Source organism: Macrobrachium nipponense, chromosome 8, assembly GCF_015104395.2.
Source record: "Macrobrachium nipponense isolate FS-2020 chromosome 8, ASM1510439v2, whole genome shotgun sequence".
NCBI lineage: Eukaryota > Metazoa > Arthropoda > Malacostraca > Decapoda > Palaemonidae > Macrobrachium > Macrobrachium nipponense.
The window spans coordinates 48876023-48899315 of record NC_087203.1 but is presented as its reverse complement, the minus strand read 5'-3'; the positions used below and the strand labels follow the sequence as shown (position 1 = coordinate 48899315).

Genomic DNA, 23293 nt, shown 5'->3' with positions numbered 1-23293 from the left:
TAAGCAAAGCACAACGCCATCCATTGAGGAAAGAACACTAAACTATTCGCTATGGTGATAAGCATTTTCTAGCATTGATAAAGATATACCTCTAGCATCATCTGATCTCATGGATGACATATCGAATAAGTATGTAAATACGTACACAGTTGTATAAAAATTATCAAACTGTATTACATGTAAGTCTTTCAAGGATACTATGAGTAAGGAATTCATGCACGCCCAAAGACTCATTGTTTTGATTGACTAGGTAGACTTCTAAAGTGGAATATTAAAAAAAATATATTAATTTTCAAGTTAATATAAAAAGCATATTTGACCACACATTTTCTTTTCATTACTAAGAATTATTCTCACTAAAACAAAGAAGAAATGTTAGGGTATCACAGAATGCCGACTTTAAGAGGTTCAAATGTATAGCTTTTCTTAACAAAGTATATTAAAGCCTTATTTATTGTTTTAGCCATAGATTACAAGGTTTCAAAAACCTAGGCTAGGATAGATTATTGGCACTAAAACTTGGCCACAATTGGCAATGTTTTTAATTTCATTTCATGGTTCATCTCGCTCTTCATATTGTCATCGTAACTCAGGGGTGTCGTAAAACGAGTAAGACGTTCAATGAGGAGTACCTGTACACCCCAAAACGCTCATATCTGCCTATTTTAACAGTTCATTGCCAAAACTGACAGTTCAATCAACAACATACCTCAAACTATCAACCCAGAACACCCTAATATTTCAGTCATGGTACAAAATTACATAAGTACCAGCCTACAACTGTTATTCTTAAGTATCCCTACAAAATTATGCAAGTACCAGCCTACAACTGTTATTCTTAAGTATTCCCTACCATTCAGACGCACATTTTCCTGCACTGTAAGAGGTTTTTTAAAGGATATTTATGGTACAGGTACATATTTTAGGATAGAACTACTATTGTATAGCACATCTCAAATATGTGGGTGCTTCAGATCGACGGGACACGACCTCCAAAGAGAATGCTATGTTGGTACATCATATTAGTATTTTTGTGAATGTGCACAAATACATTTATGTTAAAAAAATTATTCATACTACAGTAAGTTCTTGGTTTATGTCGTTTTGTAGTTAATCCTCACCATCTCCCATAAATTTATATAAAAATTCTTGTGCTGTCATTTTTGTAGCCAAAAATTTTCCTGTGACAATGTAATCTTCTTTCTCTCTCCCTATTGTATATCAGTAATGTAGTGTACATATCCTTTTAATGAAAATATAAATTATTGTACCATAAACATAGAAAAAACACTGAAATAAACAAATCAAAGAATTTCACGACAGGTATATTGTTGCCCTATTCTTTGCTTTGATTTATTATACCACATTCCATTACAAGTTTAGTTGACTATGATTATCACACATATTATAACAGCACAGAAAATCACAATTTTTGACAGTAAATTGTATTTTTCCTAACTATACAAACCTGAGGTCCTTTACAATAAGAATTAATAACAGCAAAGGTGGAACACAGCCATTAAAAATCTTGAACATGATGGGTAGGCAGTAACTACAGTCCAGTAGGTAGGGAGACCAGCCTGCCAAGATGTAAAATTCCCACTTTGCCTTTTGGCCCCGGTTTCAGATTGATGGATGGCATGAGGTGGGTATTAGTGTAAACAGCCTGAAGTTTGTATAGTTAGGAAAAATACAATTTACTTTCAAAAATTGTGATTTGTTCCTACACAATATACAAACCCTTAGTCCTTTACAATAGGAAGACTCACTTATTGGAGGGATGAATCTGAGTGAGTGAGTCTCTAGCACTGACTGGAGTTCAGCACACTTGGGCTTATTCCTCTGACAAACTGACTGGAGAATAAGAACTGTAAGATCAAAAGTCAGACCCCTGGATCTTTTCAAAATGAGTGAGGAATTGTAACTCATATGAAAAAGGCTAGGAAGAATTTTAAGAGTCAGATGCATTAAGGCAAAGATACGAGATGTTCCTGCCTTATTGCCTGCATCTCCTTCCTCCCCTTGCAAGAGGAAAGAGCGGGATTACTTCTATGATTCTGAAAAGAAAATAGAAAGGAAACTCAATGCGTAGAATTACTGCTCCAAAAGCCCAACAGCAAGTGTAAGTTCGAGTCCTATTGTTAACCTGAATGAAGAGAAGTAGAAGGACAAATCCTTCTTACCTCTAGAACTGCACATCATAGGCAAGATGCACCTTGTCCTCTTGAAAGAGCAGGGTAAGCAAGACACAACCTGAGCATTCACCACAGGTCCAAGGAAATAAAATTGTTCCAAGGACCTCTGGCCAACGACCTGAAGGAAGAAAGACATATTCTTTGGGATGCGAAGAAAGGACCAAGCCACTGGCACTTTGTGCTCTCGGAGGGAGCGTGCAGGTGACGTAGCTATCTGCAGAGAAGATCCTCACAATCTCGCAGACTTGGAGGAAGCCATGTCCTTAGACACTTTTCAGATGTGCAGAAAGGAAAATCGACATCCAATGAAGGGTATTGAAACTTCCGAAGGTACAGTAACACATCAATAGGACAAAGTAATGATTGATCTGGATTAAAACATACAAAAGTCCAAGGTGTAGGGGATCATGAAGGATCTGAAACCATCAAACAGATGCCAAATGATTCTTCATCTAAGACGGAGTCACGGCATAAAACCTGCCTTTTGAAGGGTGATGTTGAAGATGAGCTATGCAACACATCTATCCTCTTCGCAAATGCCAGAGAGAGACAGGATGTGGTCTTGAAAAACAACATACAGTCTGATGATCCTCGCAAGGGCTCGTGTGTCCAAAACGAGAGTTCAATGCCTACAAGAGGACTGAGGTCCTTGTGGTGGCAAGATAAGAGAGAAGTTCCTCATCAGTAATAGAATTTCAACTGAGGAGAAACAATACTACTTTGGTGAAAGACTAGAGTGAGTGTGAACCCATGCCTTTCACAATTGAATAGGAAAGAAGTTAACTTTTGCAATTCTGACAGAGAAAAGTTCCGTCAATGGCCCCAACAAGTGAGAACGGTTAAAATCCCTAAAATTTACAAAGGACTGAAAGAGAACTTCAGCTATATTTCATTGCTGTTCGACAAAAAAGCCTGTGCTTGCACATGAAGGCTGGAATTCTTTAGTAGTGTAAAACACAGGGATGTACTGCCTGACGATCCACTTCTTGTAACTGCAAACGTTGGATCAGGAAGGAAAAGTGGATCAGAAAGGAACTCTTCTCTTTACCCTGCAAGCAGATCTATAAGAGCAGGTGGAGTCTTCCAATATTCATTCCAATTCAGGGTGAACAACTAGTAGATGAACACTTTACAAATTAGAAAGATGATATAGAAGACAAAAACCGCTGTAAAGGTATTCGCCTACTTATGATGGGGTTAGGTTCCGAAAAACTCATCGTTTGTTGAAAAACATCGTATCTCGAATATAGCCTAGCCTACACTAGGATAATCAGTCCCATCTTTACATATATACCATCCTACACTACAAATTACACTCTATACATGAACAATATAGCAATTATTAATATCAGCTAATTCTCTAGGTTCTATACAGATTGACTTATGATATTGTATGTATTTATGTATGTATGTATGTATGTATGTATGTATGTATGTATGTATATACTATATATATATATATATATATATATATATATATATATATATATATATATATATATATATATATATATATATATAATATATATATATATATATATATATATATATATATATATATATATATATATATATATATATATATATATATATATATATATATATATATATATATATATATATATATATATATATATATATATATATATATATATATATATGTATATATATATGTAGTGTATATATATAGATATATATATATATATATATATATATATATATATATACATATATATATATATGTATGTATGTGTATGTATGTATGTTATATATATATATGGTCATGTATATGTATATGTATATGTATGTATATATTATTATATATATATATTCTATATATATTTAGACATATATATATATATATATACTATATATATATATATATACATATATATATATATATATCTTATATATATATATATATCTATATATATATATATAATATAATATATATATATATAGTGTATCTATATATTATATATATGATATATGATATATAATATATATATATATATATATATATATATATATATTTATATATATATATCTCTACTATATATATATATCTTATATATATAGGATATATATATATATATGTATCTCTATATGTCTATATATCTATATAGTATATCTATCTTCTACTACTTATATATTATATAATATATATCTATTATATATATATCTTATATCATATCTATAATATATTACTATATATAATATCATACTATACTCTATATATAATAAAATATTATATCTATATATATATCATATATATGTAATATATATATCTATATATATATATATCTAAATAAATTATATTATCACATATATATATATATATATAATATATATATAGGGGCACATACCTATATATAGTATAAATTAGTTTTTATAATATAAAAAGTATATCTATTTCAGGAGCCCATAAAAACACCAAAAATAGAGAAAAAAGTAACTATATCAGAGACCCCTCGCTCTCTTCAGGTAGATGAATGAGAAAAGTTCACAAGAAAAGGTGGTAGTTTATACCAAGAGGTCCATCCACAAACAAGCCATTTTAAGTCACCCCCGCTGATAATCTTCCTCTAATCTTCTTAAGGGTTGGTTGAATGAAGACGTTGTCGATCGTGTCCGAAATCCATCCTCCTTTTGAGATGTTCATTACCTGCCTCTCTTTTATTAAGGCCGATTCCATCATTTGACTCTTGTACCGGCAGTTGCTGCTATAAATTACACGTGACAAATTCCAGTTTATTCTATGGTTATGTTCATTTATATGGTGAAAATAGCCCGAGGTTCTGTTGTCCATACCTAACTGACCTGTTTGTGTTGTATTAATCTCTGGGGAAGGGATTTACCTGTAAATCCGATGTAAGATTGGTCACAGTCCTGGCATGGGATTTCGTATACCCCAGAGTCCTTTGGAGATGTCTTTTGTTGGACGTTAATCAGGGATTTGGCTAAGGTGGTGTTTGGGTAAGTAAATACAAAAGGGTTTCGATTTTCCGAGGGGGTTGGTTATTCTCTTAATCGTGTCCAGGTGGGGAAGGGGTTATTATTTTATTGTTGGGTGTATCTCTGGTCTTGTCTTTATTTAGGGGGTCGGTAGAAAATTACGTTAGCTTTGTGAATTGCTTTCTCAATTATATGGTCAGGATATTTTAAAGACGAAAGTTGCTTGCGAATTAGTTCAAATTCTTTTTCCAGGAATTCTGGGGACAAAAATCAACCAGCTCCTTAGCGACACAAACACATACGAAAAACTGACGAAAAAATCCCCTCCAAAACGTTCCCACAGAATTTTTTCGGAAAGTAAGATTAATTGGCAAAGACAAAAAGAGTATTGAACTATTAGAGAAATTTAAAGTAATTAATCCTAAAAATTACCCTATTTTTATGGCCTTCCCAAAACTCACAAAGACAATCTTCCATTCAGACCCATCGTTTCATGTGCCGGTGCTTTCAATTACAAAATTTCTAAATGGTTAGCTGGCCTCCTCTTTCCCTTTTTTTAGGCACTTTTTCTCCCAGTCACATTAAACATTCGGAAGATTTTTGTCACAAATTCAGAGAAGCACATATACCACTTCACAACATAAAACTTTTAAGCCTTGATGTAGATTCCTTGTTCACTAAAGTACCAGTACAGGACGTTCTTCAGTTTTTAAGGGTAAAATTATCCCCCTATTCAGATCATTTCCCATTGGCGCTTGACAAAATAATAAAGCTAGTTGAATTATGTCATCTAATAACGTATTTTCATTCGGGAATCATTCTACAAGCAAAATTCGGGTGTAGTATGGGTAGTCCTTTAAGTCCTGTTCTAGCCAATCTGTACATGGAATACTTTGAAACTACAGTAATAAATGCAATAAAACCCAAAACATGCTGTGGATGAGATACGTGGATGATATCCTAACATTTTGGGATAATAGGTGGGGCAATTTCAATGAATTCCTCTCGAAATTAAACACATTAGTGCCCAGCATCAAATTTAAAGTTGAATGGGAAACAGACAACAAAATTCCTTTTCTTGATGTTTTAATAATCAGAGATACGACAGAATACAAATTTACCATATACAGAAAACCAACGTTCTCACTTTCATACATTCACTACTTTAGCTATCATGACATTTCTATCAAAATAGGTGTAGCTAGTAACTTGTTCTTAAGAGCCTTACGTATTTGTTCCCCAGAATTCCTGGAAAAAGAATTTGAACTAATTCGCAAGCAACTTTCGTCTTTAAAATATCCTGACCATATAATTGAGAAAGCAATTCACAAAGCTAACGTAATTTTCTACCGACCCCCTAAAGACAAGACCAGAGATACACCCAACAATAAAATAATAATTCCCCACCTGGACACGATTAAGAGAATAACCAATCCCCCTCTTGAAAATCGAACCCTTTTGTATTTACTTACCCAAAAACACCTTAGCCAAATCCCTGATTAACGTCCAACAAAAGACATCTCCAAAGGACTCTGGGGTATACGAAATCCATGCCAGGACTGTGACCAATCTTACATCGGATTTACAGGTAAATCCCTTCCCCAGAGATTAATACAACACAAACGGTCAGTTAGGTATGGACAACAGAACTCGGCTATTTTCAACCATATAAATGAACATAACCATAGAATAAAACTGGAATTTGTCACGTGTAATTTATAGCAGCAACTGCCGGTACAAGAGTCAAATGATGGAATCGGCCTTTAATAAAAGAGAGGCAGGTAATGAACATCTCAAAAGGAGGATGGATTTCGGACACGATCGACAACGTCTTCATTCAACCAACCCTTAAGAAGATTAGAGGAAGATTATCAGCGGGGGTGACTTAAAATGGCTTGTTTGTGGATGGACCTCTTGGTATAAATACCACCTTTTCTGTGAACTTTTCTCATTCATCTACCTGAAGAGGAGACAGCAGTCTCTGAAATATAGTACTTTTTCTCTATTTTGGTGTTTTTATGGGCTCCTTTTATTAGATGGAACTCTGTTGTTACAGAACATTTTTACCAGTCATATATATATGTAATATATATATATATATATATATATATATATATATATATATATATATATATATATATATATATATATATATATGTATATATATATATATATATATATATATATATATATATATATATATATATATATATACACACACACATATATATATACAGTGGTACTCGAGATACAAAAGGATCAACTTACAAAAACTCAAAGATACGAAAGCTGACACGAAAAATTCTCACTGCTCTACATACAAAAGTTTTCAAGATACGAAAGGTTTCTGAAAGTCCGAGATTCGCCTGATAAACAATTTTGAAACTCGCGCCGCCATCTTAGTTCTAGTAGACTCGCCACCATCCTCCTGCTCTCCCATTGGTTCCTGATGCTAGCCAAGCCATGAGATCCTTCTCTCCTATTGGACAGCATCCCTCCCATCATGCATCTTACGTGGTGGCGTGCCTTCTCTCGGCCACTTCGCACCCCCGAAGCTTTATCGTACGCATGCGGCATTCGTTCGGATCCAACGATTTCGTTTAGTATCGTAAAATTCGTTAGTGATTTCGTTGTGCTACTTTATAGTGTTGTGAGAACCTAATTAGTATACGTACTACATACGTAACTAATTAACCGTACAGTACTATAGTCATGGGTCCCAAGAAAGTTGCTGAAGTTCACAGAAAGAAGAGAATGTTTTCTATGGAGACAAAAATGGAGATAATAAAAAAGTATGAAGCTGGCTTGCGGTTGAGCGTGATCGCCAAGGAATACGGCCGAAATCCATTGACAATAGGCACCATCCTTAAGCAGAAGGAAGTCATCAAAGCAGATACACCTTCCAAGGGCGTGACTATTTTGTCCAACAAGAGGAGCCATGTGCATAATGAAATGGAAAGGCTGCTTCTTGTATGGATCAAGGACAAAGAAATCAAATCAAGGCGATAGGATAACTGAGACGGCAATCTGCCAGAAGGCCAGTGCTATTTTCGGCGATTTGATTGCCAAGCCGAAGATGACGGCGGAGAGGGGACATCAAACGGCAACCCCAGAGTTCAAGGCTTCTCATGGGTGGTTCGAAAAATTCTGTAAACGGACTGGCACCCATTGGTGGTGAAAGAAATTGAAATTACTAAAGTATAAAAATGTAAGAAATTTAAAAATCAAAAAAGACAAAATAAAAAATTTTATTTTAAGTTTTTGTTTTTTGTAAAGTTAAGTGTTACAGTTTTCTTAATGTGTTTTGTAAAGTTTAGTTTCTTTCTGACATTTTTGTTTTTTTTATGTGTTTTGTAAAGTTAAGTGTACATATCTGTCGTTTGTCCTCCTCCTCCTCTGCCGCCACTTTCGGAGATAGCCTCACTCGAAAGGTAAGCTTCCACATTTTACGTTACAGTAATAATATTTCTTGTACACTAATATACACCTTTATTTACAGGTTTTGCATTTTTTTTTATTATTAAGTTATGTATTGGAATGGTCCAAATTGTTGTAGTACATATTTCATTGTTTATAGGTCAATTTAGCTTTTTTTTATTATTTGAAATTTACTGGGGTGTTTTTGGAGGGCTTGGAACGGATTAGCCATTTTATTTCATGTAAAATGTGGTCAAAGATACAAAAAACTCGGGATACGAAAGGCGCCTCAGAACGGATTAATTTCGTATCTCGAGATACTACTGTATATGTGTACTCTGTTTCTGAAAATGAATCAAAGAAACTTCTCTGAGCCTTGGCAAATTGGGATATGGAATTAAGCATCTTCCATATCAATGGACACCATCCAATCCTTTTGACGAATGGAAGACAAAACCGTCTGATTTGTTTCTTCCTTGAATTTTGTCTTGCGGACAAAAAGATTCAGTGCTTACATCTAACAGGGGACTCAAGTACCGAGGCCTTGGGGACGACAAATAGTCGGTTATAAAACCCGGGAGTTGGCCGATCTACTACTAACTCTATGGCCTTCTTCTGCAAGAGGGACACATCTTCTCTTGACAGGGCAATGAGTCTTCCTGAATTTTCCAAGTAGGTTGTCAAAGCTATTGGAGAGCTCCTACAGGTGCATGGAGAACTGCTCCATCACTTCTTAGCGGGAATTTTGAAGGAGGATTTTCTATTGGTTCGAGGAGTGAAACACACTCTTTCCCTAGATTTAGGGAATGGCCTAGAGCTTCCCCTGCCACGAAAGGGCTGAGTGCTTATGGAAGAAGAAGGACATGAGCTAGGAGTGGTATCACAAGAGCAATTGGTTGAATGAGAGAGGTCTTGTGTTTACTTCTTCTGAAGGTCAGAAGCAACCTGAATCACTGTATCCTCCGGAAAAAGATGTTTACTATCCAGAGAAGAGTAAATAAGGGCGGACAACTGCGTCCAAGGCAATCTTTTGGTGGTGGAAGAACACCCGAGTTCTCTCTTTTTCAGAATGCCCAACGTAAAGAGAGGCCAATTCCAGGGAACCATCCGTAATAGTACCTTCATCCAGGCAGGAAATTACTCCTGAAAGGTCAGTAAAAGAGTCCTCATCCAGCACCGAACATTCCTTGATTTTGCGGCCCAAAGCTCCAACAGTCCCAATCTACTCCAAACCACACTGAAGATATTCTTGATAAGATGGTCCAATTCCAATGCCAAAAACCTTATTTTGACAGAGTTGAAGGTCCAACCTTCTTACGGAGTCTATAAGTCTGGAAAAGTTTCCCTCGGCATAGGCAGACACACCCAAAAAGAGACATATGTCTAATAGTCGAAAGACGTGACGGTGGGAAATTAATTAACCTTTCCCTGTTCCTTTTTCTCTGAAAGCCAAAGGTTAACTTCCTTTAATGCCTTACAAGAAGAAAAAGAAAGAACTAGATTAGGCAACTTAGACAAATCTACTCAATTATCTCTCATATATGAAGACTCTGGTGAAGTTGGAGCTGCTGGCAAGAACGAGTCAGAGAAATTCGCTAGAAAATAGCGAAGAAACGACTTGTAGGCCGTAAGAATGGTCTCCTATCTCCTTGTTCCTCTTCTTCCGCCGAAGAAACAGGAGACATGGCTGTTTGAGGCTGAACAGGAGCAGCAGTATGCTTCATGAAGCATAAAAGGCTGTCCAGCTTACTTGGTATGGCTGCAATAGATGGATTCATGACAGCCATACCTTGTGACACTGTAGGGAAATCAGCTCCAACATCTGTAGTAGTTGGTTGCTGAACAACCACATTCTGATCCAGGGGTTCTGATGGGCGTTCAGCTACTCGTGGGAGCTAAGGCGCCAATGGGCACTCTTGCGCCAATAAGAGCTCTTGAACCAGTGAGTGCTCTTGAAGAAGAGGTACATCATGTGTCAGTGGGTGCTCTTGAATTACTGAAGATACAGAGGGCAGAACCAGTGGCTTTCTTGAATTACCGAAGATGCAGAAGGCAGAACAGGGTCCCTTTCTGCTCGAGAAGGACGCACAAGTGCCAACAGATGCTCAGGTGCTGTACACTCCAAACAAACACAGAAGAACCATCTGGAGAAGGGAGCACAGGAAGATAAAGATCCAGCACCAACAGATGCTCAGAACTTTTCCTGCTTGCAGCCTCACCAAATGTGTGCCAAGAGGACAACTTCCTCAACGAAGAACGAATCTTAGAGGAGGGCATCCTTTCACTATACTGAACCTCAAAGCCGTCGTCATCATGTGAAAAGAGTTCTGGACTGCCCCAGAAGCTGCAAGAAGGACGTTGGTCCTCTTTTTTACACACTGGCCTTCTTAGGAGGGACAGGAGAAGGAGACACATTACGAGTCCTCCTTTTCAGTGGACGCGACTCATCGCCAAAGTACCACTGACGACTGGGAGACAAACTCTTCAGAGCCCAACCCACTCAATGAAAGAGACACATCCTTGGAGACACCTTTCCAATGGTGCTCTGTTGCAACCTGGGATTTAACAACAGGACTGCCTGAGGGTTGTGGGCAGACCCCACTGACCTCTTTTGGGATACCAATATGCCTCCTCCCAGGTGCTGGGGAGTTTGTTAGTATGTTTGTATGGTATTTTTATGTTGCATAAAACCTGTGATTATTCAGCAATGGGACCAACAGCTTTACGTGACTCCCGAACCACGTCGAGAGTGAACTTCTATCACCAAAAATACACATTTCTCACTCCTCAATGGAATGACCGAGAATCGAACTCAGGCCACGAGGTGGCACGCCAACACCATACCGACCACGCCACTGAGGCTTCTTACTGGGGAGTTGGACAGGGACCTTGCCAAGGAAAATCAGCGGGATGAACAGCCACCTCCTCTACAATACTAGTACTCACTTCCCCACCTACCTTCTCCAATAATGTTTTGACAGATGCTCCTATAATTTCTCCATTGCCTGTAACATAACTGAAATTTTTTAGTCTAACCGCACTTCGATGCTGGCAACGACATCGGGACCGGGTGTATTGGAGCCAGGGTTAGTATTAGGTTGAATAGATGAGGGGGAAGGTTTGTTAGAAGGTAAATTACAGACATTTCCAGCAGGAATACCCTGACTAGCTACATGCTTCTTACTGTTAGTCCTAGAAGCTGCTTTTCTCTTTTTATCCCTCTCCAACTTATTTAAGTGACTGGTTAAAGTTTTCCAAGCTTTATTATCCCACTAATCACATTCTCCACAAGTCAAATTAAGTGAACAAGTTTGACCCCACAGTCGGTACAAACTGAATGTGGATCATAACACAATATAATAAGTCTTGTATTGAGCCTTTGCTGCAATACCTAGTATCTTGAGAACTAGTATCGGACATGATGAATTACTAATGAACTCAAAACTAAGACAAGGTCTAATTCAAAGGCAAAATTTACTACTTTCGACAATTAATTCCTGCTACCAAAATATCGGAGTACTTCACCAAAAACCTCCACCGTCATCAACCAGAAGTAAAACAGTTCCAAAAAATCTCCGCTGCTGCTGAACACTGTTGACAGTACCAGCAGCAAAAATAACTGATTTTCTCCTTCAATAGTGAGTGGGGGGGGGGGGGGGGGGGGGCGGTTATCAACCTACCCAAAACAATAGAGCACTACCACAAATTTCAAAATTCTAGCTGCCGACAGATAGAAACCATAGCTATGTAACTACCTATTAAGTTGCATACATAAAATGGAGTGTATGTACGGGCAGGCGGGTAGTTACTGCCTAACCACCTTGTTCAAGATTTTAACAACTGCTATGCCCACAAGTATATCCTATTGTAAAGGACCGAGGGTTTGTATATTGTGTAGGAACTAAGTCCCCTTTAATCTGGAAACCACTGTGAATTATCAATAATTAACAAATAATGGGAATTGGGAAACTTTTATCAAATCTTCAAGATGTGCATATCCATTCAAGTTTGAAAACCCATAAAAGTTGTTTTATCACTTACAAAAACTCACCAGTTACCGCCATAACTTAATCATTCACAATTTGCAAGTTAACTCAGTTCACTAAAGGAACACATCTTATGCTTAAAACAGAAAACATTCAACACAAGAAATAATCCATACATACTCTCCATGCAATTTAGACAGCCATTTGTTTCAAAACTTACCAAATTGTACATGATTTATAAAATACAATAGAAGCAATAAATTTCCTTCAAAAACCTGATAGACATGCAGTGTTATGTTTATCAAATAATAAAAATAATTCTTATAAAATTACTAATACTGAAGCACAAACTCACCTAGTTCCTCGACAAGTCTCAGCATGACCCCTCCGATATGAAGGTCACTCTTGACCCTCAACACCCTTTCCACCTGCAGGTCGGTGACATGGATATGGAGCTCCCATGACCCGTCACCAATGAGTTTTCCATCGGCCATCATTTTGCCAGATGTTTTTCTTTCAGTCACTGACCACAAAAATCTGTATTTCTTACCAAGACTACAAAACTAAACCACTCGTAAAATTCAGTTTTAACAAAATCCAGGGAAAATTTTTTTTCAGCAGGCACACATCACTTGAAAATGTGAACTCTCCTTAATTCGTTTGTTTATTTCTGAAAATTGGAATATACACTTTTTTAATTTTCTGGTATAAACAAGTGTTAGAAATTTATTTACGTATTTCCTAAATACAATGGTTCCCCGTATTCGCGGGGGATGCGTACCAGACCCTCCCCCCCTTGAATAGTTAGAACCCCTATAAAAGTGCTTACATCCTCCTATTTTGTTATTCTAAACTCAAGAAAAAACCACTAGAAATTTTAATACTTGGTGTTTTTAGTTTCATCACAAAAATGATATTGTTATTGTACAATAAAGTTTCATACACACTTACCTGGCAGATATATACTTAGCTATAGACTCCGTCGTCCCCGACAGAAATTCGAATTTCGCGGCATACGCTACAGGTAGGTCAGGTGATCTACCGCCCTGCCGCAGGAATAGGAACCATTACCGTTCTAGAACCAGATTTTCTCTTCCACCTGTCTCCTGAGGGGAGGCTGGGTGGGCCATTTAATTGTATATATCTGCCAGGTAAGTATGTATGAAAATGATATTGTAATGATACAATTAAGTTTGTTCATACTTACCTGGCAGATATATATATAGCTGTATTTTTCCGAATCCGACAGAAATTTAAACACTTACGACACACGCAGTGGGAGTCAGGTGTTAGTACCCATTCCCTTCCGCCGCTGGAGGCGGGTATCAGGAACCATTCCCATTTTCTATTCATAATTTTTATTTCCACTGTCTCCTGAGGGGAGGTGGTGTACTTGATTATATATATCTGCCAGGTAAGTATGAACAAACTTAATTGTATCATTACATATCTTTTGTTCATGAAACTTACCTGTCAGATATATATATATAGCTGAATCCCACCTTTGGTGGTGGGAGTAGACAGAATAGAGATTTTAGGAAACATATATATGCAGATAATTGATATCTTGGTTCCTTACCTGTTAGCATAGCTGACTTCGTGGTTACTGCCGCGTAAGTCTGCTTGTGCTACTAGAGTTGCCAGCGATGGTAGAGACCTATAAAACCTGGTGCACTCCAGATGATCTGTCAACAGGGGCGAGACCACGACGTGACTAGACCATTGACCATACAATGAGGGCAACGAAGTAAAATAAAACCACCTGGCGTAGCCTACCAAAGGTATCCCACTTAGACTAAGCTAATGGAAGGGAGATCCGCCGCAGGCGATCAACCCCACAACCATAACACAAGTTAAAAACTCCCCTAACCATAAAGGATAGGATGAGCGCTACCTCCTGCCCCCAAAAACAGTGTCTGCAGCGACGTATGGTCCGAGCAAGTAACAATTTTTGTATGTTTTGCTTTCACCTCCCGCAGGTAGTGGGAAGCAAACACCGAATTGCTTCGCCAATAAGTGGCGCCCAAAATATCTTTGATTGCCATATTCTTGTGAAAAGCCACCGAAGTAGCAATAGCCCTCAACTCGTGGGCTTTCACTTTTAGAAGCTCCATGCACTTTCACTACACTTTTCATGGGCTTCCTTAACCGTACTTCTTAAGAAGAATGCCAGTGCGTTCTTCGACATCGGAAGATCTGGTTTTTTCACAGAGCACCACAAGTTCTCCGAAGAGCCTCTGCATGCTCTGGTTTTCTGCAAATAAAACTTGAGAGCCCTGACAGGACACAGGACTCTCTCAGGTTCAGGTCCCACTAGCTCCGACAACCCTTTGATCTCGAACGTCCTCGGCCAAGGGTTGGAAGGGTTCTCGTTCTTTGCTAAGAACGTAGGGCTTAAGGAACAAACTGCACAATGATCCTTGAACCCAATGTGCTTGTTTATGTATTTCGCTAACCCTCTTCGCCGTCGCCAGAGCGGTTAGGAAAATGGTCTTCTTAGTAAGATTCCTAAGCGAAGCTAAATGGAGCAGTTCAAAATTGACTCGACATGAGAAACTTAAGTACCATGTTTCTTAAGTTCCACGATGGTACTTTCGGTTGGAGAACTTTCACAGTCTCAAATGATCTAATGAGATCATGAATGTCTCTGTCATTCGCTAAGTCGAGTCCTCTATGCCTGAAGACTACAGAAAGTATGCTTCTGTAGCCTTTAATCGTGGGAACGGCTAGTTTCGCTTCTTTCCTAAGGTGAAGAAGGAAATCTGCTATCTGGCTCACAGAGGTTGAGGTGGAGGAAATGCCCTTCTTCCTGCACCAACTTCTAAAGATAGCCCACTTCGATTGGTAAACTGCGATTGAGGAGGCCTCCTTGCGGTGGCAATCGCCGTTGCCACAGGTCTTGAAAAACCCCTCGCTCTGGCTAACTTCTTGATAGTCTGAACGCAGTCAGACTCAGAGCGGGGAGGTTTTTGTGGTACCTCTCTGAGTAGATCTTTCCTTAGGGGCAGAGTCCTTGGAAAGTCTACCAGGAAGGACATCACCTCCGTGAACCAGTTGACTGCTGGCCAGAAGGGGGCGATGAGGGTCATCCTCGCTCCCTCTGATGCAGCGAACTTCCTCATCACTTCCCCGAGGATCTTGAATGGGGGAAAAGCGTAAATGTCTAGTCCCGACCAATTCCACAGTAGGGCGTCTACTGCCACTGCTCCCGGGTCCAGAACTGGGGAGCAATAAAGCGGAAGTCTCTTCGTTCGGGAAGTTGCGAAAACGTCCACATGAGGACGTCCCCACAGTTTCCATAACACCTGGCATACCTCCTGATGAAGGGTCCATTCCGTCAGCAGAAGCTGTCCTTGCCGACTGAGAAGGTCCGCTCGCACGTTTTCCACGCCTGACACGAATCTTGTCAGAATCGTGACGTTTTGCGACTTCGCCCATATCAGGATATTCTTCGCGATGGCGAACAGAGAAGGAGAGTGAGTTCCCCCCTGTTTCCTGAGGTATGCCAGGGCTGTGGTGTTGTCCGAGTTTATCTGAACCACTTTGTTGGAGACTTCCTCTTGGAAGAACCTTAGAGCAAGATAAATCGCTGAAAGTTCTTTTAGACTGATGTGCCAGGACACCTGTTCCTCTCTCCAGGTGCCTGACACTTCTCTCCCTCCTAGTGTTGCTCCCCAACCCGTGGAGGACGCGTCGGAGAACAACACTAGGTCGGGGTTCCGAAGCTTGAGCGAAAGTCCTTCCGCAAGCTTCTTTGGATCCGACCACCATTTGAGGTGCTTTTTCACTTCTTCCGTCAAAAACAAGACCTCTTCTAGATCCTGTTTGCGTGACCAATTGCTTGAGAGGAAGAACTGAATTGGTCGAAGGTGCAACCTTCCCAGAGAAACAAACTTCTCCAGTGAGGAAATGGTCCCCAGCAGACTCATCCATTCCCTCACCGAGCATGTTTCCTTCCCTAGAAAGGCTGACACTTTGTCTAGGCATTGAAGTTGTCGCCCTGGGGACGGAAAAGCCCGAAAAAGCCACTGAGTCCATCTGAATCCCCAGATAGACTAAGGATTGAGAAGGAGTCAGATGCAACTTTTCGAGGTTCACCAGAAGTCCCAGGGACCTCACTAACGACAAAGTCGTGTGAAGGTCCTTCAGACACCAGTCTTGCGATGAGGCTCGAATAAGCCAGTCGTCTAGGTAGAGAGAGATCCTTATTTCCGCAAGATGGAGCCACCTCGCAACATTCTTCATAAGAACGGTGAACACCATCGGCGCCGTGCTGAGACCGAAGCAGAGTGCCCTGAACTGGAATACCTTCCCTTTCAGGACAAACCGCAGGTATTTCTTGATCGGGGTGGATGGAGGGGACGTGAAAGTATGCGTCCTGAAGGTCTAATGAGACCATCCAATCCCCCGGTCTTAAGGCTGCTAGCACGGATTGAGGTGACTCCATCTTGAACTTCTGCTTGGTAACAAAGCGATTTAGACTGCTGACATCCAGAACGGAGCGCCACCCCCCTGACTGCTTCGGCACTAGGAACAGACGGTTGTAAAACCCTGGAGAACTCCGGTCAAAGACCTGCTCCACCGCATGCTTCTCGATCATTTGATCTAGTAGATCGTGAAGCACTTTCCGTTTTTCTCCCTGATACGAAGGAGACAAATCCTTTGGTGTCGAAGACAGCGGGGGTAACTTCAGGAAAGGAATTCTGTACCCCTTCTTGACGATGTCCAGAGACCAAGCGTCGGCACCTCTCTCTTCCCAGGCTCTCGCGAAATGTAGAAGTCTGGCTCCTACCGGTGGCTGAAGGACTTCCCTCTCACTTCTTGCTCTTAGAAGGAGCGGGGTCTCTTTCCTCTGAAAGAGCCTCTTCCTCGAGGGGCTGGCTTCGAGGAAGAAGCAGATCGAAAGGGCTTCGATTTCTTCAAAGCAGAGGACCCAGAAGACGAAGTAGTTGTAGGCTTCCTAAAAGACTGCGCCAGAAGGTCTTGGGTTGCTTTCTCCTGGAGACTGGCGACAATGTCCTTTACCATAGACTGGGGGAAGAGATGTTCTGAGAAAGGGGCGAAAAGAAGATCCGCTTTTTGCGCTGGCGAGACCGACTTTGCGGTAAAATTGCAAAAGAGTGCTCTCTTCTTAAGCAGTCCCGTGCTGAAATGAGCAGCCAATTCCTCAGAACCATCCCTGACGGCCTTGTCCATGCAAGACAATACACTGGACAGCTCCCCCAGACTGATGGAATCAGAACTCCTGGACCTGGCATCCAAAACTCCTAGACACCAGTCAAGAAAATTAAATACCTCTAGTGTCCTGAAGAGGCCTTTAAGGTGAAAATCTAGCTCACTATGCGTCCAAGAGACTTTGGAAGAAGACAGAAAAGATCTTCTGGGGGCATTCACAATACTACCAAAGTCTCCTTGAGCCGAGGCTGGAAGCTTAACTCCGACGTTTTCTCCCGTCTCGTACCACATACCAGCTTTGCCACAAAGTCTTGAAGGTGGTAAAGCGAAAGAAGTCTTGCCTGAAGCTTTCCTCTTTTCCATCCAGTCGTGGACCTTGCAAAAAGCTTGCTCCGTAGAAAGCGACTTCTTCATTTTCACAAAGCCCGAGATCTTAGTGGCTTTGGATGACGAAAACTGAGAGGGAGGAGTACGTGGAGCTTCAGGCTGAAAATGTTATTGTTATGATACAATAAAGTTTGTTCATACTTACCTGGCAGATATATATATAGCTGTATTCTCCGAAGTCCGACAGAATTTCAAACTCCCGGCACACGCAGTGGGCGGCCAGGTGGTTAGTACCCATTCCCGCCGCTGGGAGGCGGATATCAGGAATCATTCCCATTTTCTATTCAGATTTTTCATACCACTGTCTCCTGAGGGGAGGTGGGTGGGTACTTTAATTATATATATCTGCAGGTAAGTATGAACAAACTTTATTGTATCATAACAATAACATTTTGTTCATGAAACTTACCTGTCAGATATATATATAGCTGAATCCCACCATTGGAGGTGGGAAGGGACAGAATAGAAGGATTAGGAAACACCTCAAGTGCAGATGATTGACATCTTGATTCCTTACCTGTTAGCATAGCTGACTTCGTGATTACTGTCACCGAAGTCTGCTTTTGCTTTACTAGAGTTGCCAACAAGGTATTGACCTGTGTAGTTGGTGCGCTCTAGATGATCTGTCAACGGGAGCGTGACCACAATGTGACTAGACCATATTGACCATACTGTGAGGGCAACGAAGCTAAAACCACCACCTGACTTAACCTATCGAAGTTAGTCCCATAACTTCTAGGCTAACGAAAGGGAAAGCGCCTCAAGCGACCAACCCTTCAAAGTTAAAAGCACACCTATCCCTTTTCTATAGGATAGGATTCGTGCTGCTTCCTGCCTCCAATAATATTTCTACGGATATGTATGGTCCTAGCGACTCGCAGATCTCATATGTCGTCTTCACATCCCGTCGGGAGTTGTGAAGCGAACACAGAGTTGCTTCGCTCAAACGTGGCACTCAGGATATTACTGAGTGTCATGCTCTGTTGAAATGCTTCCGAGGCCGCGCCCTCACCTCGTGAGCATTTACTTTAAAAAGGTTTCAAATCTTTGTTCAAACATGACGAATGAGCTCTTAGAAAGACTCCTTAAAAATAACGCCAGGGGCGTTCTTCGACATGGGCAAGTCTGTCTTTTTACGGAACACCGCAGATTGTCCGAATGACCTCGACTTTCTTTAGTTTTATCAAGATAAAACTTGAGAGTCCCGACAGGGCACAGGACTCTCTGTGGCTCTTGCCCATAATTTGTGCCATCCCCTTGATCTCCAGGTCTCTGGGCCAAGGGTTAGACGGGTTTTCGTTCTTAGCAAGAACGGAAGGCTTAGAGGACACCGAATTATGTCCTCTAAAGCCAAAACCTCTGATGATGGCTAAAACCTCACTAACCATCTTTGCCGCAGCTAGAGTGGTTAGAAAATTAGCCTTTCTGGTTACGTGTATTAAGTTTACAGAAAGGAGAGGTTCGAAATGCTTTGACATCAGGAAACTTCAGACTACATCTAAGTTCCATGCCGGAAGCTCGATCTAAAAAATTTCAAGATTTCCACAGACCTCAAAGATCGTGAAGGGCTTTGTTGTTTGACAGATCCGAATCTCTGAGCCTAGAGGCCGTCAACATATTTCCGTATTCTACAATAGTTGGACTGCTAGCTATCCCATACTTCAGACGGAATGGGAAGGCGGTAAAGTAATTCACAGAGGTCAGAGGTGGAGGAACAGTCATTCTTCCTGCCCTATGTCCAGAAACGGCCCACTCCGATTGGTACACTGCAAAATATGCAGCACTGCTTTGCTTTGGCAATGAGACTTGCAATTAATCTGAAGATCCTCTCGCTTCTTGACAGTCTGAAACGCATTCATACTCAGAGCGGAGAGATTTTAGGTACCTCTCGAAGTGAGGCTGTTAGAGTAGACCGATTCTCTCGGAAGGGTCCTTGGAAAGTGCTCTCTGAAGGACGTGACCTCTGTGAATCCAGCCTCTCGAAGGCCAAACATGGGGCGATCAGCGTCTTTCTCACTCCCTCTGACGCCAGCGATTATCTATTACATTTCCTAAGCTTTTGAATAGGGAAAAGGGCTAACCAACTATCCCCATTCCATACTATAGGATGGCGTCTATTGCTACCGCTCTCGGATCGAGAATAAGGGCGCAACGTAGAGGAAGCTTCTTCGTCTTCAATATGACAAATTTGTCCAAAATTGCATTTTTCCTAACTATACAAACCTGAGGTCCTTTTACAATAGGAAGGTACTAGCGGCAGCTGGATAGGTCGTAAGCTTTCGAACAAGGGGTTCGGTAGTTTAACTGCTTGTCCGACAGGCGCGCTGCGCGCGACTGGTAGGTAAACAAATCACTTTTGTTGCTTTTGGCCCAAGCAAAAACTGCAGAGTGAGGGGTGGCATGAGGTGGGGCTATGTGTAAAAGGACCTCAGGTTTGTATAGTTAGGAAAAATGCAATTTTGGACAAAATTGTCATTTGTTCCGACACGGCATACAAACCTTCGGTCCTTTACAATAGGAAGACTCACTTCTTGGTGGGTGGAATCTGAGTCTTTTGTGAACAGATGGTGGTGTTCGCCCAACCTTGGAAGCCTCCCTGGTCGTAAGAGCGAGGGAGGGATCCAAGCCTCTGTCCGATTGATCGGGGTGTGCACCGCAGGATCAATGGTCAGACCTCTGGACCAAGTACTAAGAGAGAGGCAAGCGTATCTCTTCGTACCAGCAAACAAGAACAAGTTCCTATTTGCAAGAGGCAACAACGTTATGGTTTGTCTCTTGTTGGCATCCACTTCCCCCCCCTTGTAGGAGGAAGTGGTGGATATTCGCTCCCATCCCTAGTGAAAGGGATAGGATGGGGCTCTGTCGAGTAGCTCACCGGCATCTCGTCCTTATCCAGCAAGGTGATGACCGTATCCCTCTACCCACAGGTAGAGGGGTAGAAAAAGATAGGAAGAGAAGCCAGTCACTCTCTCATTCACTTATCTATTCTTACAGTCACACCAGGACTCGATGCTGTTCAGCCTGCTAGGGTCTGGGTTAGCTAGACAACGTGTTGAGCAGCCACCACGGGTCCTAAGGAAAACGATCCAAGACCTGTGGGCAATATCCAAAAGGTAGAAGGGAGGTTGCCAGTGGTCTGGTTGTACCAGACCCCTGCCTTCAGCCTGCGCCACGGAGAAGTTCTTGTGTAACTCGAGGGAGTGTACTTCTAGGTCATCTTGGTGCTGACGAAGAGTCTTCAACACTCCGCCTGGGATGTCGAGTTTCTTCAGAAAGCGCGGTCGCGCTTTCACAGGACAAAGCAGCATCTCCTTCGCATCGAAGGCGTTGAAGCCCATTAGGGAGGGGATTGTGAAGGACTCTAACCGATCGTCAGGAACCGAAGGGTTCAGAGTCTTCGCTACGAATTCGGTACGAAATCGAGCGTCACGAATCCCATCCCCTGGATGCTTGACTTCGCAGGCAAAGTCATGCAATTACCTCAGAGGAAAAGAAGGGAATTGTCGTATGACCTATCCCTCTTCTCGACTTCGGTGATGTCCTGTACCCATACTGGTCTATCCGTCTGCAGCGAAGTTGTTGTTCTCGGTAGTGGATAGGACACCGACACTCAATGGTGGTGTCGATGGTATGGGTACTGTGACAAGCCGTTAGGACGAAGAAAAGATTGTTATGGAACAACCGAACTAAGTCCACAGCGAAGTTCGTAACAGACTTGGGCGCTCTGACAGCTGCCTACTGACTGCGTTCGGTAGGAGGCAAGTTGTCCAAGCACCCGAGCAAGTCACGTGACCTTCGCCTTAACAGGGTTATGCCAAGAGACTAAACAAATAATTTGTTCGTCACCGATGCCAGAAGGCAAGGTGATGACTCTCTTAAGGCATGTGCCCAACAGGCGAAAGTCAATTGCCTTCTAGAGGACCGAGGTCCTTGATGGCAAGATATCTCATAGTATAGTTGATTCTCGGGTAAGGAGAAACAACACTATGTGACGTTGAAGACGAAGGTGTACAGAAAATGCAACCTACGTCTTCACAGCTGAACCGAGAGAAGGATTCTCAAGATTCTGAACCTGTGCTACAAAGACTGAGAACGCTAACCGCTATTGATTGCTGTCCGGCGAGGATCGTAGTTGCAATAAAAGCGGAGCGCTTCCAGTAATGAAGACAGGGAACTACTGCCTGAAGAACTGCTTCTCATGGGCTGAACATTGGAAGTAGAGCTGTCAGGTCGGAGAGTAGGCGATGTCTTCTGACATATCTGTTAATTCGGGGCGAGCAATGAAATTGCACACCTACGAATACGAGATATTTTGAAGACAAACTCAGATGTCTGCAACAATCATTCGCATATCGCAGTGCGATGCAGCGGTTGACTAGTACAGACTTCTGTTACCGTTGCGGTAAACAGAAAGATGACAGAGTCCAAGAGATATCTCTGTTGAAAATTCTCGCAATGTCGAAGGCGATGAAATCGAGCGTCACAGCAGTAGATGGTCCTTCATTATTGCGAGAATCCCCGTTAATCAGAGACCTAAGTCCATGATTGTTGGGCAGAGATACGGTTCGGTAGTCAATCCAACCAGGGGAGAGAGAGAAGTAACCGACCGTGCATCTCCGAGACCTAGCTGATACTGAGCCGCTATCAGGCAGTTCAATACGCAGTAGCTCTCGGTGACTCGTCATCCTGAGTTGCCAGGTAATCCATTATTCCACGAAGGAATACGTTCGGCTAGAACCATCGAGCATAAAGAATACGCTCGAGCAATTATATTTAACCGAACGGATTTCGGTAAATACAAAAGCTGATTTGGTGTTGTCATGACAATACCAAGTATCTAAAATCGAAACTGATAACTGCTGGGAGGTTGCAGGCAAACCCCGAGTTGCAGTTCAATTAAGATACAATTCGTCTCGGTCACAAACCGTAGAGTTAACTACGGTATGCGCCTACCCCACGGACAATTCAACTGTTAAAGAATCATGTCGCCGAGGGTAATATACGTAGTATATTTGTAGGTTCTGTACCACGACCTCCATCCTAAATTCTTTTCCCCTCGAGGAATGAGAATAAGGATTGGAGATCGACCGCCTTCGTTCTCTTATTCAAGAGAGTGAAGGAGAAGTCTTTCCCAAAGGAAAGCTTCAATGGTGAACAGAATACCGAAGACGATAGTTC

The 23293-nt window shown here is 41.3% G+C and overlaps 1 protein-coding gene across 6 annotated transcripts in view; it reads right to left on the bottom strand.

The window, feature by feature from the left end:
- The window catches only part of LOC135222767 (unc-112-related protein-like), a 466776-nt gene that overhangs the window by 440732 nt on the left and 2751 nt on the right, over positions 1 to 23293 (bottom strand). For all 6 annotated transcript variants that reach the window (XM_064261019.1, XM_064261018.1, XM_064261022.1 and 3 more), the window contains exon 2: positions 12909 to 13223. In XM_064261019.1, the coding sequence (XP_064117089.1) occupies positions 12909 to 13050 (142 nt within the window). In that variant the 5' untranslated portion in view covers positions 13051 to 13223. The remainder of the gene's footprint in view (positions 1 to 12908; positions 13224 to 23293) is intronic.